We start from the raw sequence: 15,696 nt of genomic DNA, 5'->3' as shown, positions 1-15,696 counted from the left end.
TGTTATTAGCTATCTTGAGCACCCTCCAAATTGTCTATAAATGCAACACACACTTCTACAATGCCACCATCACGAGTGCACTTATCTGGGGGGGAAAAACATTAAGCTGAATGGGACTGACTTCTAAGTAAACACGAAGAGAAACTGGATATCATACACTAGGGGTAGGCAACCTTGGCTCTTTTATGACTTGTGGACTTCAACTCCCAGAATTCCTGAGCCAGCATGGCTGGCTCAGGAATTCTGGGAGTTGAAGTCTACAAGTCATAAAAGAGCCAAGGTTGTCTATACACCATCATTCTGCAGACCAAGTTAGTAAAATGCATTATTTTTTTTTTGTAATTTGGGCAACGGGCAGGAAGAAGTAAAGAAACAACTGCTAACTTGCAGAGGCTGTTTCACAGACAAAAGTGATCAGTTCGTCTTCAATCTTCTTGAAGGCATCAAAGTCATCCACAAAGAACACGTGTCTCTCGCTTGGCTTGCTGCCAATGTTAACCAGTTCTGCATAATCAGCATCTGCTACTCCAATGGCAAATATACTGAATCCTGGGGAAGGAAGAAAGGAAGGAAGGAAACATTTCTGGGATGAGTAAATTGCTAAACATGTAAACAAAAGCCGAGGATACTTTTATTAGTCTAGTTGAGGCTTCCCCAACCCACATCTTCCAAATGTGTTAAGACTAGATAATTCCCCTGTCTAAGGCAGGGGTGTCCAACCTTGGCAACTTTAAGACCTGTGGACTTCAACTCTCAGAATACTCCAGGCAGGCTGGGAATTCTGGGAATTGAAGTCCACAAGTCTTAAAGTTGCCAAGGTTGGACATTCTTGGTCTAAGACAGGGGTAGGCAACCTTGGCTCTTTTATGACGCGTGGACTTCAACTCCCAGAATTCCTGAGCCAGCCAAGCTGGCTCAGGAATTCTGGAAGTTGAAGTCCACACGTCATAAAAGAGCCAAGGTTGCCTACCCCTGGTCTAAGACAATGGTGGGTATTTATAGTTCAATACATATAGAGGGCAGATCGGAGAAGATTGTTCTAGCTACTTCTGGGGCCAAACCTAGTTTTCTCCAAGGGCCAGAACAGGTCATAAATCACCTCCTTGCTCTTATCAACACCATCTGTTTATTCTTTCTGCATATTCAGAAAAGGATTGGTTTTGGCATCCCATTTCCTTTGGGCGGCCAAGTTTATTTTAGGAACAGAAATGACCTATGTCTGAATCAAATGGATAAAGAAGCATATTTCCCTTATTACTCTCAATAACTCATGATCTAACACTAACATTTGCTCTGCCAGCATACCACTATTGCAAGCTGGAGTATTTTAGGAGTGAAATTACAGACACTACAGCCCCAACTAAACTTGAGAACACCAGGTTGAAAAAGGCAATTGTAAACGTTAATTTGGAAGCTAATTCTGTGGAAGACTTGCTTCTGAGTAAACTATTATAGAGTGCCATATATGTGTTTGTGGCATTTAAGTGTCCAATTAGCTAACAGATATGCCAAGAATTTGGGATCACATATACTACACCATTATTTGCTCAATCACGGTTTATTGAATAAACTATAACTCGCTAAGTTCACAAAATATATTAACAGAGTCACCTATTTATTTACCATAGAAGGCCAGGCACATTTGCATCAAACTGATGACATGGTGCTTGTTTCCTAAGAAAATGAATCCTTACCATCTAGTTGCATCTCTCTGGAAACTTGGTTCACATCGTCTTGAGATCGCCCATCTGTGATCACTACTAAAACTTTTGGGATTCCCTTCCTGGTCCCAGACTCCAAAGTAAATAAAATCTGTTGTGCATGTTTAATTGCTCTGCCTGGGAAGGAAGGAAGGAAGGAAGGAAGGAAGGAAGGAAGGAAGGAAGGAAGGAAGGAAGGAAGGAAGGAAGGAAGGAAGGAAGGAAGGAAGGAAGGAAGGAAGGAAGGAAGGAAGGAAGGAAAAATTATCATGTAGTGGTAAACTATTATTGGTTGTCTAAGAAAAGTTTCAATGAACTCAACTTTGAAAACTCTATCTCTTCTCCTACAGCTCTTCCAGCAATTCAACCCACCTGTTTTGGTGTTTCCCCCTTTGTAGGCTATGTGCTGAATGGCATGCAGTAGAGTTTCTTTGCTTCTGTAGGCATTCAGTTTAAATTCTGTCCTTGGATCATCACTGAACTGGGCAATTGCCACCTGAATAACAAAGATACCTTAATAATAATTAATGCACACAATTTAGCAAGGGGAGTTTACTTTTTTTAATCCCACCCTATGAGTCAGATATGGGAAGGAGCATGAAGCAAGAAGGTCATTTCAGAAAAAGATGGCTAGTCATCAAACTAAAGAAAGTGGGAAATATTTCTCCCTCTCTCAAAATATTAGGGTCATGCAAAGAAGCTAATTTGGTGGAGATTTAGAACAGATAACAAGGGTACTTTTTCAACTAGATCAGGGGTCTCCAAACGTGGCAACTTTAACATTAGTGGACTTCAACTCCCAGAATTCTCATGGCTAGCTGAGGAATTCTGGGAGTTGAAGTTCACAAGTATAAAAGTTGTCAAGTTTGGAGACCCTTGATCTAGATAAGGGGTCTTCAAACTTGGCCCTTTTATGACTTGTGGACACAGGCACGCTGGCTGAGGAATTCTGGGAGTTGAAATCCACAAGTCATAAAAGGACCAAGTTTGAAGACCTCTGATCTAGATCATAATTAACTCTGATGAAAAAATACAGTTTAAAAACTATGGAGAAAGAATCTTCGGATTGTGTTGCAGTAGAAATGTGAAATATAAACAAACATTCTTTTTTCAGATTAATTCTTTCAGTACCAGAACCACAGTTCATTTGGTGTGACTATATTTTGATACAACTGAAGACATTTCATACTCAACTTTAAAATGTTCATATCCTCAATACATTTTCTCTCTTCCTCACCTGAGTTCCATCAGGACCAATCTTGTCAAGAGCACCAGCAGTGCTATATAGAAAGCCAATTATTTTGTTGAAATTCGCATCTCCAATACTCCAAGATCCGTCCACCAAAAATACCAGGTCAGCCTTTGCAGCTTTGCAAACTGCAAAAATACACAAAGTACTTTGAGATTAAAAAAAAGAAACACTGATTTGGCGTTCAGTGGCAGAAGCATGTTCACATACACAAATAGTTTCCCTTATTTTGACAAACGTTTATTCCTCGTAATACACCGCAAGCTATTCTTTACCCTTTTGTACAATTTCTACGGCAATTTGCCAGTTTTAGTAAGCATTCTATCAAGGTACAGAAATTCATCTATGTGCTTTAATTTCATATCTTATTTGCAAGTTTTGATTTAATTTTCCTAATCAGATACAACTACCTTGGTCTTTAATAATCACTCAGAGGTGAGATGGATAACATGTACAATAAACAAACAAACAAACAAACAAACAAATAAATAAATAAATAAATAAAGAAAGAAAGAAAGAAAGAAAGAAAGAAATGAATGCACAAATTCATAAAGTTATCTTTTCATCATACAGTCTAACACTGCAAATCATTCAGCTTCTCAGCCAACAACATAGCAATGTTTCCCTAGAAAAGTAATGCATATTCACGTTCAAACAAATACTAAGATCTAATATTCTAATATGATACAAACATCCATTCTACATTTAATAATAATAATAATAGTAAAGTTGGAAGGGACCTTGAAGGTCATCTAGTCCAACCCCCTGCTCAGGCAGGAAACCCTATACCATTTCGGACAAATGGCTGTCCAGTCTCTTCTTAAAAACTTCCAGTGTTGGAGCATTCACCGCTTCTGGAGGCAGGTTGTTCCACTGGTTAATTGTTCTCACTGTCAGGANCCTGCCTCCAGGCGCTTTGGAAAATAGCTTGACTCCCTCTTCTTTATGGCAGCCCCTGAGATATTGGAACACTGCTATCATGTCCCCCCTCGTCCTTCTCTTCATTAAACTAGACATACCCAATTCCAGCAGCCGTTCCTTATATGCTTTAGCCTCCAGTCCCCTAATCATCTTTGTTGCTCTTCTCTGTACTCTTTCTTAGAGTCTCATCATCTTTTTTACATCGTGGTGACCAAAACTGGATGCAGTATTCCAAGTGTGGCCTTACCAAGGCATTGTAAAGTGGTATTAACACTTCACGTGATCTTGATTCTATCCCTCTGTTAATGCAGCCTAGCACTGTGTTGGCCTTTTTGGCAGCTGCAGCACACTGCTGGCTCATATTTAGGTGATTGTCTACTAGGAGTCCGAGGTCCCTCTCACAGTTACTACTATTGAGCAAGGTGCCACCTATGCTGTACTTGTGCATTTGGTTTTTCTTGCCTAAATGTAGAACCTTGCTTTTTTCACCATTGAATTTCATTTTGTTAGATAGTGCCCAGTGTTCAAGTCTGTCCAGATCCTTCTGTATCTTAAGCCGTAATTTGTCCGTAATGATTTTGAATAACCAAGGGAGCAATGCCAAATCATTTATTGAGCTTTTCATTTATTCTCAAAGATGCTTTAGTTCCCTGATACAGCACTCTATGTGACCAATCGGGCTTTTAGCTCCAGACTTGCTAAGGATTTTTCATAATTCACTCCAATTCACTTCATCATAAATTATCTCAAAATCCACAAACATGAAATACAACTTCTTTCTCATATTCATGTTTCTTAATGACCTGTTAGACAGCAAAAATTTGGCTGCAGTACCAATTAATGGTGTGGGCCATATTTAGAGCCTTTTGTCACTCTTGTGGTCCCTCACTAGTTTTCTCACTCTTTCATCGTGAACAACCAAAATAATTGTGCTTTTTGAGCCATTTCTTTTTCCCATTTACTCTTAAATGCTCCTATGTTTAAAGTACAGAATTTAAAACAAAGACCATCTTCAAGCAAATACCAAACAGATACCATTCTAATTCATTCTTGAGCCCCAAATGATATAACCACTTTTTCTGTACTTCCTTGCCTTGTTCCCACCCATATTTTCATATCAAGAAGAGGCGGTCTTGCAAGCCAACATAATGTTGTCTGCATCCCAATAACCAGAGTTACGTGTAGCACACTAACCTACAGGTAGTCCTCAGCTTACAGCCATTCATAACCATTTGAAGTTATGACAGGGCTGAAAAATGTTCTCCCAGGATCATTGCAGGTATCCTCACAGTCACGTTATCTCAGTTTGGCTGTTTTGGCAACCGGCTTGCATTTACAACTTTTGCAGCATCCCGGCGCCACATGATCACCAGCTGTGACATTCCCAGCTGGCTTCTGACAAAGTCACTAGGGCAGGAGTAGGCAACCTTGGCTCTTTTATGACTCGTGGACTTCAACTCCCAGAATTCCTGAGCCAGCCATGCTGAGGGAAAAGGGAGAGGTTTCCAAGCTGAGCCATGCTGGCTCAGGAATTCTGGGAGTTGAAGTCCACGAGTCATAAAAGAGCCAAGGTTGCCCACCCCTGCACTAGGGGAAGCCATCATTGCTAAATGACCAGGGTGATTTGCTTAACAGCGGAAAGAGTTGTAAAACTGGGCATGATTCGTTAACCGCATTGCTTAGCAATCAAGTTACGGTCCCAATTGTGGTCAAAATTCAAGGACTACCATACTATCGTTAAATAATCCTTTAAAAAAAAAGATCTCTTAGCAGATTCTTTTTGCTGAAAGACTACCTTCCTTTGCTGGAGGAATCGTAGGCTGTGGAGTGGTGGTTGAAGGAGTTGGTGGCGGTTCGGTTGGGTATGGCACTGAAAAATGGAGAAAAGAAAAGTTAGAAAAAAATATATGTAAGAATGGCAGTCGATATATGTGCCTTGGTGGCGCAGTGGTTAGAATACAGGCTAATTCTGCTGACTGCCGGCTGCCAGGAGTTCGGCAGTTCGATCCTGACCGGCTCAAGGTTGACTCAGCCTTCCGAGGTCAGTAAAACGAGGACCCAGATTGTTGGGGACAATATGCTGATTCTGTAAACAGCTTAGAGAGGAATGTAAAAGCACTGTGAAGTGGTATATAAGTCTAAGTCAGTGGTTCTCAACCTTTTTAATGCCGTGACCCCAACCGGTCATAAGTCGAGGACTAAACCGGTTGTAAGTCGAGGACTAAACCGGTCGTAAGTCGAGGACTACCCAACCAGTCGTAAGTCGAGGACTTTCCCTGCCCGGGAGCGCCGCACATGTGTGGTTCCGCCCCCTGCACTGGCCGAGGCGTAGCTGGCAAGTGGCAGAGACGGAGCAGGCCGACCACCAGCTGGCCCAGCCCAAGGGAAGTAAGGCACCCGCCAGAAAAGGGGAAAAAATGGCGGACAAAAAAATGGCGGACAGCCTTGCTTGGCAACCCCCATGAAATGGTCGATCGACCCCAAATGGGGTCCCGACCCACAGGTTGAGAACCACTGGTCTAAGTGCTATTGCAAGTGCTATTGCTTATTGAGATGTCGGGAGAGCAAGAATAAAAAACATGGTCCTACTCACAGCTACTGAGAGCTTCCTTATAGAGATCTGAAGTAGTTCCTCAAGTTCAAAATCTGGAGATCCCCAGATACTCCAGTCAGAGGCAGAAAAATAAGTTCCTACTAATAATACGAGACCTATCCAAACCATCTGCTAATCCCAAGTGTTTCCTCCAATGTTTGAACAAGAATCTAAAGTTTGACTCCCCAAAATTCCATCTAATATAGATATCAATCTCACTTCATGATGCTCCTAATTCCAGCTATAATCTCTGGTGCTATTTATATCAAAAGAAGCTATAGAAAAAAAATCAGAAAATTAGATAGGAAAATGGAATTTATGTTTACTTCTGACAATTAATATATAAACTATACTCAGAGTCAACATTATATAAGAAATAATCCACTTACGTGTTATCCCTATTATACTAACAGCAGGCCCTTCTAATTCCTGAACTTGTGCATAAACACTGATATTATATTTTGTGCCAGGAAAGAGTTGATAGAAGCAATGCCTAGATGCCCCCCAACCTAACGGTTCTTCTTCTATTGCCCCATCTGAAAGTAGAGAGAAAACATTAAATGATCAGGACTTTATTGTTATTTTCTAGAATACACAGCACAATAAAGAACAACACCTTAAAAACAAGTATATTTTGAACTGTGATTTCCTAAAGGGAGGAGGACTATGTATATGAACATGAATTGTTCTTGTTTTTTATATTTCTTCATGATAGCATAATTCTAATCTACTAATATCAGCCTTTCAGTAGACCAGATCACGAAACAGAATCTTGCAAGCCTGAGTATGCTTTTCTCTCTTTCTTCTCCAATCCCAGTTAATCAGAGAGACGTTAACCTGAATCTCTTCCAAACACTATCTCGTTTTTCCAGGACTTAAGGAATGTTTCAGCCCTCTTTGCTTTTACAATGGTTCTTGCCTGTTTCCTTCAAGGTCATCTCCCTGATGCTTTACAACTAAAGTAGGCTTCTTCAGACTGTTGTGATAGGTGAGCATGTTTGGAATTTTGAGAGTAATCAGTGGGCATGTAAAATGGTGGTCATAGTGGCTTGCTCGTTTTACAAAATGACTGCTATGATAGGCATTGGAATTGAATAGCCTTGTAAACCATCTAGCATTGGCCATCACCATTTTTATGTTTGAAAAAATGTCAATTTCTCACATATTCACTTTTAATTAAAAGAAGCAGGGCTCTTTTTTTAGCAAGACTACTAAGCTCCCAAGGCAATGTCTTCAGTTACATGTGTATCTCAACACCCTGATAGAGATTTCAGACTTCTGTCCTAATGAAGACTTCAGATTGCTACCAAAATAGATTATTTAGTCTTTTAAGAGGGCAATTTCAATAGTTCAGAGCTATTGACCACATAACTCTTGCCTTTCAGATAAGAAGAAGACATAACTCTTACTTGAATGTCTTCTTGTGACAAATAGGGAACTCCTTAACAGTTGAGCAACATATGTATGAGATATTGACTTACCAATAAGAGATTCTATTACAATTCTGTAAGCAGTTGCGTGTCTATGGGGCTGCCATTGGGCACATAAGCTTGTCATTTGGGTTTGATAAGCTCCCAAGTTTGTCACACCCAAACGTACTGCAAAGAAATATACAAATACAATATTATTTAATTTTTTTTAATCAATTCCATCAGACAGGAAAAAGGCATATTTTGTCATGATTTGGACATCAGAGGAACCACAGTTCTTGCTTAATGGAATTCCTTTTATAAGCCAGAGGTGAACTTTTAATATTATGCCCAAATCTGCCTTGCAGTTTCTGAAAAGTCTTCCACCTCTGGAGTGAAAGAAGATTTTGTTTTTCTATTACATTGCATCAAGAATGCATTGAGCATAGCTGATAGTTGGAGATAATGGTGGGATTTCATATTACAGATCTTTCCATCATTCCAAAGACTCCCTTGCTGTCCACATACCCTGTCTGAAAGAATCTGTAGGAGAAATGTCCTCCTTTATGAATTGTGTGAAACCTGGAATGCTTTGGATTGCTAGAAAGAGTGCTGTAAAGAATAACTCCACACACCTCTTGGTCACCTAGTCACCCAAACATCAGACTCAAGCTATGAGAATTTCATGAACATTTTGTGTTCCTCTGAAATACATTAGAAAAAGATACTTTCTTTTATCAGACTGCAGAATAAATTTTCATCCAAGCACCAAGAATGGGAAACAGAAGGAGACATGACAAGGGGGTGTTGAGACAATAACATCTGAAGTCCTTCAAGGATTTTGGAGAAAGAAACCCCAGAATCATACTTTAGTCTCATTAGTCTTCTCTTTATAGATTGTGGACTCTTCACTAATCACAATTTAGAGATTTGTGTTTGCACAACATGCTTAACCAGGAAAGGTAGGGCAAGGGGGTTAACATTTACCAGGTTTCAAATAACCATAATGCTACAGGTTTTCAAAACTATTCCAAAGAATGGAACTGACCACTTCTTAGTAAGCAAAAAGAAGTGTATTAAAATGGATCTGATTTTTAAAAGGTGACCTTCAAATTTCTGTTCCAAATGAAAAATATCCGGCAGACGCTCATTCTTGGTGCCATACCCACATTATGACTCCTTACTAAAGCAAATGCTAAAATAATCAGTGAAATATGATCCATGGGGAAAAAAAGATTTTAAAAAAAACCACCCAAAGTTCTTACATGTTTTGGCAACAGCTGTTAAGGCTTCACTAAATCCAGTTGGGTAAGAAGCAAATACTTTAACATTATACTCTGTCCCACTAAGCAAATTCAAGATAAGGATAGTGTTGACATCATCGCCCACAAAGGTTTCAAGTGCTGGTCCAGAAACTGAAAGAAACAAGAGAGGGATTTGATGAACATGGTTTTCCCACCCCCACCATAAAACTGCACTTAGGTTAAAGATGCTGGGAAGTTTCATTATTACGTTTTGATCCACAAAAGTGATCCTAAATTTGAAAGCAAGAATACCTAGCAAGAGGCCTACAATGACACAATAAATAAATCTGATATATAAATGTAATATTTATTTATTTATTTATTTATTTATTTATTTATTTATTTATTTATTTATTTATTTATTTATTTATTTATTTATTTATTTATTTATTTATTTATTGAGAGAAAATGACTGGCCAAGATCACCCATCTGGCTTCCGTGCCTAAGGCAGGACTAGAACTCACAATCTCCTGGTGATTAGCCCCAAATCATCCAGCCAGCTTTCATGTATAAGGCAGAACTAGAACTCATAGTCTCCTGGTGATTGGCCCAAAGTCACTCAGCCGGCTTTCATGCTTAAAGCAGTACTAGAACTCACACTCTCCTTGTTTCTAGGCTAGCACTTTAACCATTGCAACAAACTGTCTCTTTCATATTTATTCACAGATCATTTGTTTGTTTTACAGGCTCTAACTTCTGAAGTTCAGGGGGAAAAAAAGAGAAACGTTTCTTAAGTATTTCTTTGTTTAGGAGAGCTGTGAAAAGCTGGCTCTTCCCCTAAGCCTTTGGTGAGGGAGAGGGAGACTCTTGCTTCATCACACTTGCCAGTTTTTATTTTTTTTATTTATTTTACTGTAATTTCTTGGATTGCTGTGAGTTGCCAGAATCACTGAGAACTGAACAGAATGCAAGTTTAATAAATTATTATTTTCCCTTTCCATTGTCTTTCCACGCCCTCAAAAATCCCCTATTTCAGCTGCTTATGCCTCCATTACAAGAAGAAAATGTAATTTGTATCTTATCTGTGTAGAGAAGAATAATTGGGTGAGAATTAGGAACATGATTTGCACAAAGTATAACTTAGCAACACAACATATAAATAAAGCAGACAGGCAAATATTTTAAAAACTCACTATTCACAGGTTTATATACAATCCTATACCCCATTGTGGGGGATCGAGGCGCATCCCAGCTAATCCTTAATCGATTATACCATTCATCAGAGACTTTCAGTTTTTGTGGAGGAGAAAGAGGCACTAAGGGGGAAAAAAGCATATCATAATTTATATTTTTTCTCAAAACATCTCAGAGAAATAGTTTAATTAAATACGAGCAGTTGCTTTTATTTGAGCCTTTAAAACTTTGAACTCACGAGTTTTTCCTGGAGCTGACAAACTGACTCCTTCTCCATCAGCATAGATTGGGGTGACCATAATTTTATATTCAGTGTCTGAGAGCAAAGACTGAAGAAGCACATTATTTTGCCTTGCAGGGACTGTAACCTGGATGGAAGAAACATTAAAAACAAATATTACAACTGCATCGTACGATGACTTGCAGGCTTGACTGTAATAGAAAACAAAAAAAAGGGCAGAGATAAAATAACTTTGTGTTCATGCATACATCTCTGTGTTTTATTATATGTGAGTTTTTCTGACCCTGATATGCCATAACTTATAAATTTTATTTATGTATTTATTAGATTTATCTCTCGCCCATCTCATCCGGATAATGAGATAATTAAGATTTTACCTAGAAGAATTTATCTAGGTAAAGATTTAGAAGATTTTCAGATACAAAGATGCATAGATTTTTTTTCCCCATTTGTGGTTTTAGCATTCTTAAGTAAACTTCATATATGAAACAATGCATCATTGAAATGTTAACTAGAAGTTTGCTGCCTGAAGAATTTTGGGAGTTGATGTCCACATGTCTTTAAAGTTGCCAAGGTTGAGAAACATTGAATTAGGGCCTCCACCAACACAGATTACCTTCTTGGTAGGTCAGCTGAAACGTGTCAGTTTTCTATATAAAGAGCAGAACTGGATAATTTGTAGATGAATACAGATTCAACTTTTTGAAACACTGAGTTTTGCCAGACTCTGCTAAAATGTTAAGAGGCTGAGCAGTTTTGGCTTTTACTGTGATCACATTCCATGTTACCAATCATTTGCACAAATGGTATCAATTAATCCACATAATAAAATTCTGACTAGAACTTTACTTCTTGTTTCTTTCTTTCACAGTCACATGTGATTTTCCTTAACCTCCTTCCTCCTTCTCAAAGGGTGGCTTAAAAATCAACAACTAGACAAAATTCAGCCAGCACTTTCGATATCTTAGATGCTGATGTACTTCTTGCTTTGCTATGAATGGTTTTGGACTTGAATTTAGAAAGTGGTTGGCAATTTTTTGTACTCAGTTGTAAATGTGGCAGTTAACACTTTGGAGAAGATCAGGGTTCACAGTGTGATATGAAAATTATGCCAATAGTGGATGATGGGCCTAATATTTCCCCTAAGTTTGGATGGCAGACCTTGAGGGGGAATGCTTCTCATTTTAAAATATGTTAAGCTTGGATTTCTGCTATTATTTTTCGTATGCTTCTTGCCTCAGGAAAATGAAAAATTGGACCATCAGTTTTCAGTACTATTAGTCAAAGGAACTTCTAGAGCAGTGGTTCTCAACCTTTTTAATGCCGCGACCCCAACTGGTCATAAGTCGAGGACTAAACCGGTCGTAAGTCGAGGACTAAACCGGTCGTAAGTTGAGGACTACCCAACTGGTCGTAAGTCGAGGACTTTCCCTGCCTGGGAGCACCGCGCATGCGTGGTTCCACCCCCTGCGCCAGCCGAGGTGTAGCTGGCAAGCGGCAGAGACGGAGCAGGCCGACCACCAGCTGGCCCAGCCCAAGGGAGGTAAGGCACCCGCTGGAAAAGGGGGAAAAAATGGCCAAAAAATGGTGGACAGCCTTGCTTGGTGACCCCCATGAAATGGTCGATCGACCCCAAATGGGGTCCCGACCCACAGGTTGAGAACCACTGTTCTAGAGACTAAAGAGAGAGAGTCAAGCATTGCGTGTCTGTGATCCAGGTCACACACTCAGTCCATGTGTATATTCACAAGACAATTGTTTGAATGCCCATTTGGGAGAGTGGATTCAGATTTAAAACCATGAGATTTGCTTTAAAACCGCCATAAAAATGGTACAAAAAGTTAGGCCTGGTCATGTGGTGCCTCAACGTATGACTGCAATGACTTAGGACCAGTGGTGGGATTCATATATGTGAACAACCGGTTCTTTCTGTGGATGCCGCTTCCAGAAGTCCATTCTGGGCCTGGGCAACAAAAAATTAGCTACCGGTTCTGACAAACTGGTACGAACTGGCTGAATCCCACCACTGCTTAGGACTTATTGGAGTCATAAATCAAGTACTACCTCTATAGCAATTGATTCTCCACTGCACATATAGCAATAGCACTTAGCAATAGCACTTAACTTATATACCACTTCATAGTGTGGGTTTACAGAGTCATATATTGGCTCCAACAATCTGAGTCCTTATTTTACTGATTCAGAAGGATGGAAGGCTGAATCAACTTTGAGCGAGTGAGGATCGAACCCCTGGCAATCAGCAGAATTAGCCTGCAATACTGCACTCTAACCACTGCACCACCATAGCTCTTAATATAAAATCATTCATATAAAATCATTCTCTCTCATAGCATACACAAACCGCTCTTATACAAATAAACTCATAAGCATGCGCCCACAAAATGTTCCTCTTCCTTTAACCAACAAAAAGACAAAATGGAAGAAGAAATTGGGAGGATGTAGAAAGGAAAATAGAAGTAGTAGTTGTGCAGGAAGAGAAGGAAAGAGAAAGTCAGAAAGCTGGATGGTGAGAGGGCAAGGGAAGAAAAACTAAAGAAATCCTCTTTAGCTGTTACAAAATGGGTGAAAAGTCACCAAGAAAAGTAGCTATTCCAAAGAAATGTCTAACTTTCAAAGGCTTTCATGATTTTCAACAGAGATGTTAACAACTATTTGCGCATCCGGCCCACTCCACTTATTTCCACAAGTTTCTTATCTTCTGACCAGTGAATATAACTCATCCCTCCCCCATTCACAAGTAATTATGTTGAAGGGAAAAGAGACTGTAATGAAAATAGGTCTATGAAATTATCCTGATATTCAGAGGAGCAGAGAAAAAAATCACTTTGTGCAATGACTCCTTATGTCATTTATTTATTGAACACACTTCCTACCTTTAATGATTAGAATTAAGCTGAAAGAGGTTACTAATAATACAGATAACACCGTTTTCATTCAAGCACCCATGTCCATTAAAAATAGACTCAACTAATTAAAACCACATCAAAAGGTTATTTCAGATGGGAGGTTAATATTAAAGGAGCTGGTTTGTTTTAACTTCTCAGCAGTTATTGGCTGGGTTGGCCAATAAAATAAGCTGGCTAGGGCGGGTTAGCACTTGGATGGGAAACCTCCAGGAGAAATAATAAAGTTATAGACTAGATTGAATAGTTAATAACAACAATAATAACAACAACAATAACAATATCCTAGAAAAAGGCACTGGTAAAATCATTTTCATACTGTTGCCATGAAAATGATATTGTTACTTCCAGGTTACCAGGAAGCAAGCTTGACCCTAAAAGAGATTTGACTTGACTTTAACCTGTCTCCTATGCCCCCAAAATCCAAAGATTTGAAACAGCCACTAAGAAAATTCAAATTTTCTTGTTGGCATCAAATAATGGAGGTGGAGAAATAGGCCTCTCTCCCAGATCGTAAAACTGGGCAGGTTCTGATGAGACAATGCTTCTTTCAAATTCAACCTTTTTGAATTGTGTCCAGAAAATAAGCGAGGGACCAGTAAAGCTGCTGTAAGACAGAAACGACATGCTGAGAAGATTGAATCAACAGCTTGGCCAGAATTCAAATCATTTTATGGTCCATAGTATCTGTAAATCTTTGAGTCCTTGTTTCTCGTTGTAATTTCCTTCCAGCTCTCTCATGCCCAGCTGCCTGAAATGCTTTCATCTATTTATTTCATGTCTCCATCAGAGAGATTCTCAAGGTGGATAGCAACCATTTACAAAGTATTAAATCAACAGATGAAAGCAGACCAGTATCTTCCTTCATAATGATTTCTCCTCTAAGCCACTAACATTTTTTCTATTCTCGCTGTCCCTGTTTCAAAACAAGTCCCTCTTTTTTTCAGATCTCTTCTTAAGACCATAGGGTTTGGATTTAACCCCTAAACAATCCAGAATTAGTAGGCATAATGTTATGCCATCACATTTATTACTGGCAACCTTGGTCACGATGGGGCTGCAAATTGGGAATTCTGGGAGTTGAAGCCCACTCATCCTCAAGTGGACCGCAAGTGCAAGATTTTTCTTTTGAAGAATGGTGATGCAAACTGGGTCAGGTCTGTGATGGGCGGCACAGTAAGTGTTAACCCACCGTGCTCTCCATTTGAATGGAGAATCCCATCCCTCCTGCTAGCAAGAAGAAAAAAGGGATTGTTGAACTTTATGTCCAATAAATGGCACAAGACCCCATCCATCGTCCAATTAGGAATCTAGCAGAAGAAAAGTCCTCAACTTTTCTTGCCAGCCCTTTGGTATTTGTCAAAGCAACATTTCTGCATTGAAATAAAATAAATATCTTTCAATATCTCAGGGGCTGCCACAAAGAAGAGGGAATCAAGCTATTCTCCAAAGCGCCTGAGGGCAGGACAAGAAGCAACGGATGGAAACTAATCAAGGAGAGAAGCAACCTAGAACTAAGGAGAAACTTCCTGACAGTTAGAACAATTAACCAGTGGAACTACCTGCCTCCAGAAGCGGTGAATACTCCAACACTGGAAGTTTTTAAGAAGAGACCGGACAGCCATTTGTCTGAAATGGTATAGGGTTTCCTGCCTGAGCAGGGGGTTGGACTAGATGACTTCCAAGGTCCCTTCCAACTTTTATTATTATTATTATTATTATTATTATTATTATTATTATTATTATTATTATTATTATTATTATTATTATTATTATTATTATTGTTGTTGTTGTTGTTGTTGTTGTTGTTGTTGTTGTTGTTGTTGTTGTTGTTATTGTTATTAAATCTAAACCTCTTTCAGCTTAATTCTAAGCATTAAAGGTAGGAAGTATGTTCAATAAATAAATGACATGAGGAGTCATTGCACAAAATAAAATCTTTCAGCTTGGTCCTTGGTCTCCACTTTCTTTATTTCCAATAGTCCCCGTTTTCAAATAGTACAGCCATTTGTTTAGCAACCGTTTGAAGTTAGAAGGCACTGAAAAAAGTGACTTATGAATGGTCTTCCCACCTATGATCATTGCAGCCTCCCTACAGCCATGGGATCAAAATTTGAGCACTTGGCAACTAGCATGTATTTACGATGGTTGCAGCATCCTAAGGTCACGTGATTTTCCTTTGTGACCTTCCCAGCTAGCCTCCAACAAGCAAAGTCAATG

At 39.3% G+C, this 15,696-nt stretch overlaps 1 protein-coding gene across 1 annotated transcript in view; it reads right to left on the bottom strand.

Annotated features, from left to right (window-relative positions):
• The window catches only part of COL14A1 (collagen type XIV alpha 1 chain), a 136,376-nt gene that overhangs the window by 76,145 nt on the left and 44,535 nt on the right, over positions 1 to 15,696 (bottom strand). Inside the window, 10 exon segments of the mRNA XM_029286115.1 lie at positions 385 to 549; positions 1,695 to 1,838; positions 2,073 to 2,196; positions 2,938 to 3,077; positions 5,666 to 5,740; positions 6,853 to 6,999; positions 7,945 to 8,061; positions 9,138 to 9,287; positions 10,311 to 10,433; positions 10,550 to 10,679. Coding sequence (XP_029141948.1) covers positions 385 to 549; positions 1,695 to 1,838; positions 2,073 to 2,196; positions 2,938 to 3,077; positions 5,666 to 5,740; positions 6,853 to 6,999; positions 7,945 to 8,061; positions 9,138 to 9,287; positions 10,311 to 10,433; positions 10,550 to 10,679 — 1,315 coding nt within the window.

Source organism: Protobothrops mucrosquamatus, unplaced genomic scaffold (assembly GCF_001527695.2).
Source record: "Protobothrops mucrosquamatus isolate PMUCROS unplaced genomic scaffold, P.Mucros_1.0 scaffold2934, whole genome shotgun sequence".
NCBI lineage: Eukaryota > Metazoa > Chordata > Lepidosauria > Squamata > Viperidae > Protobothrops > Protobothrops mucrosquamatus.
This window is presented reverse-complemented; position numbering and strand designations above follow the sequence as displayed.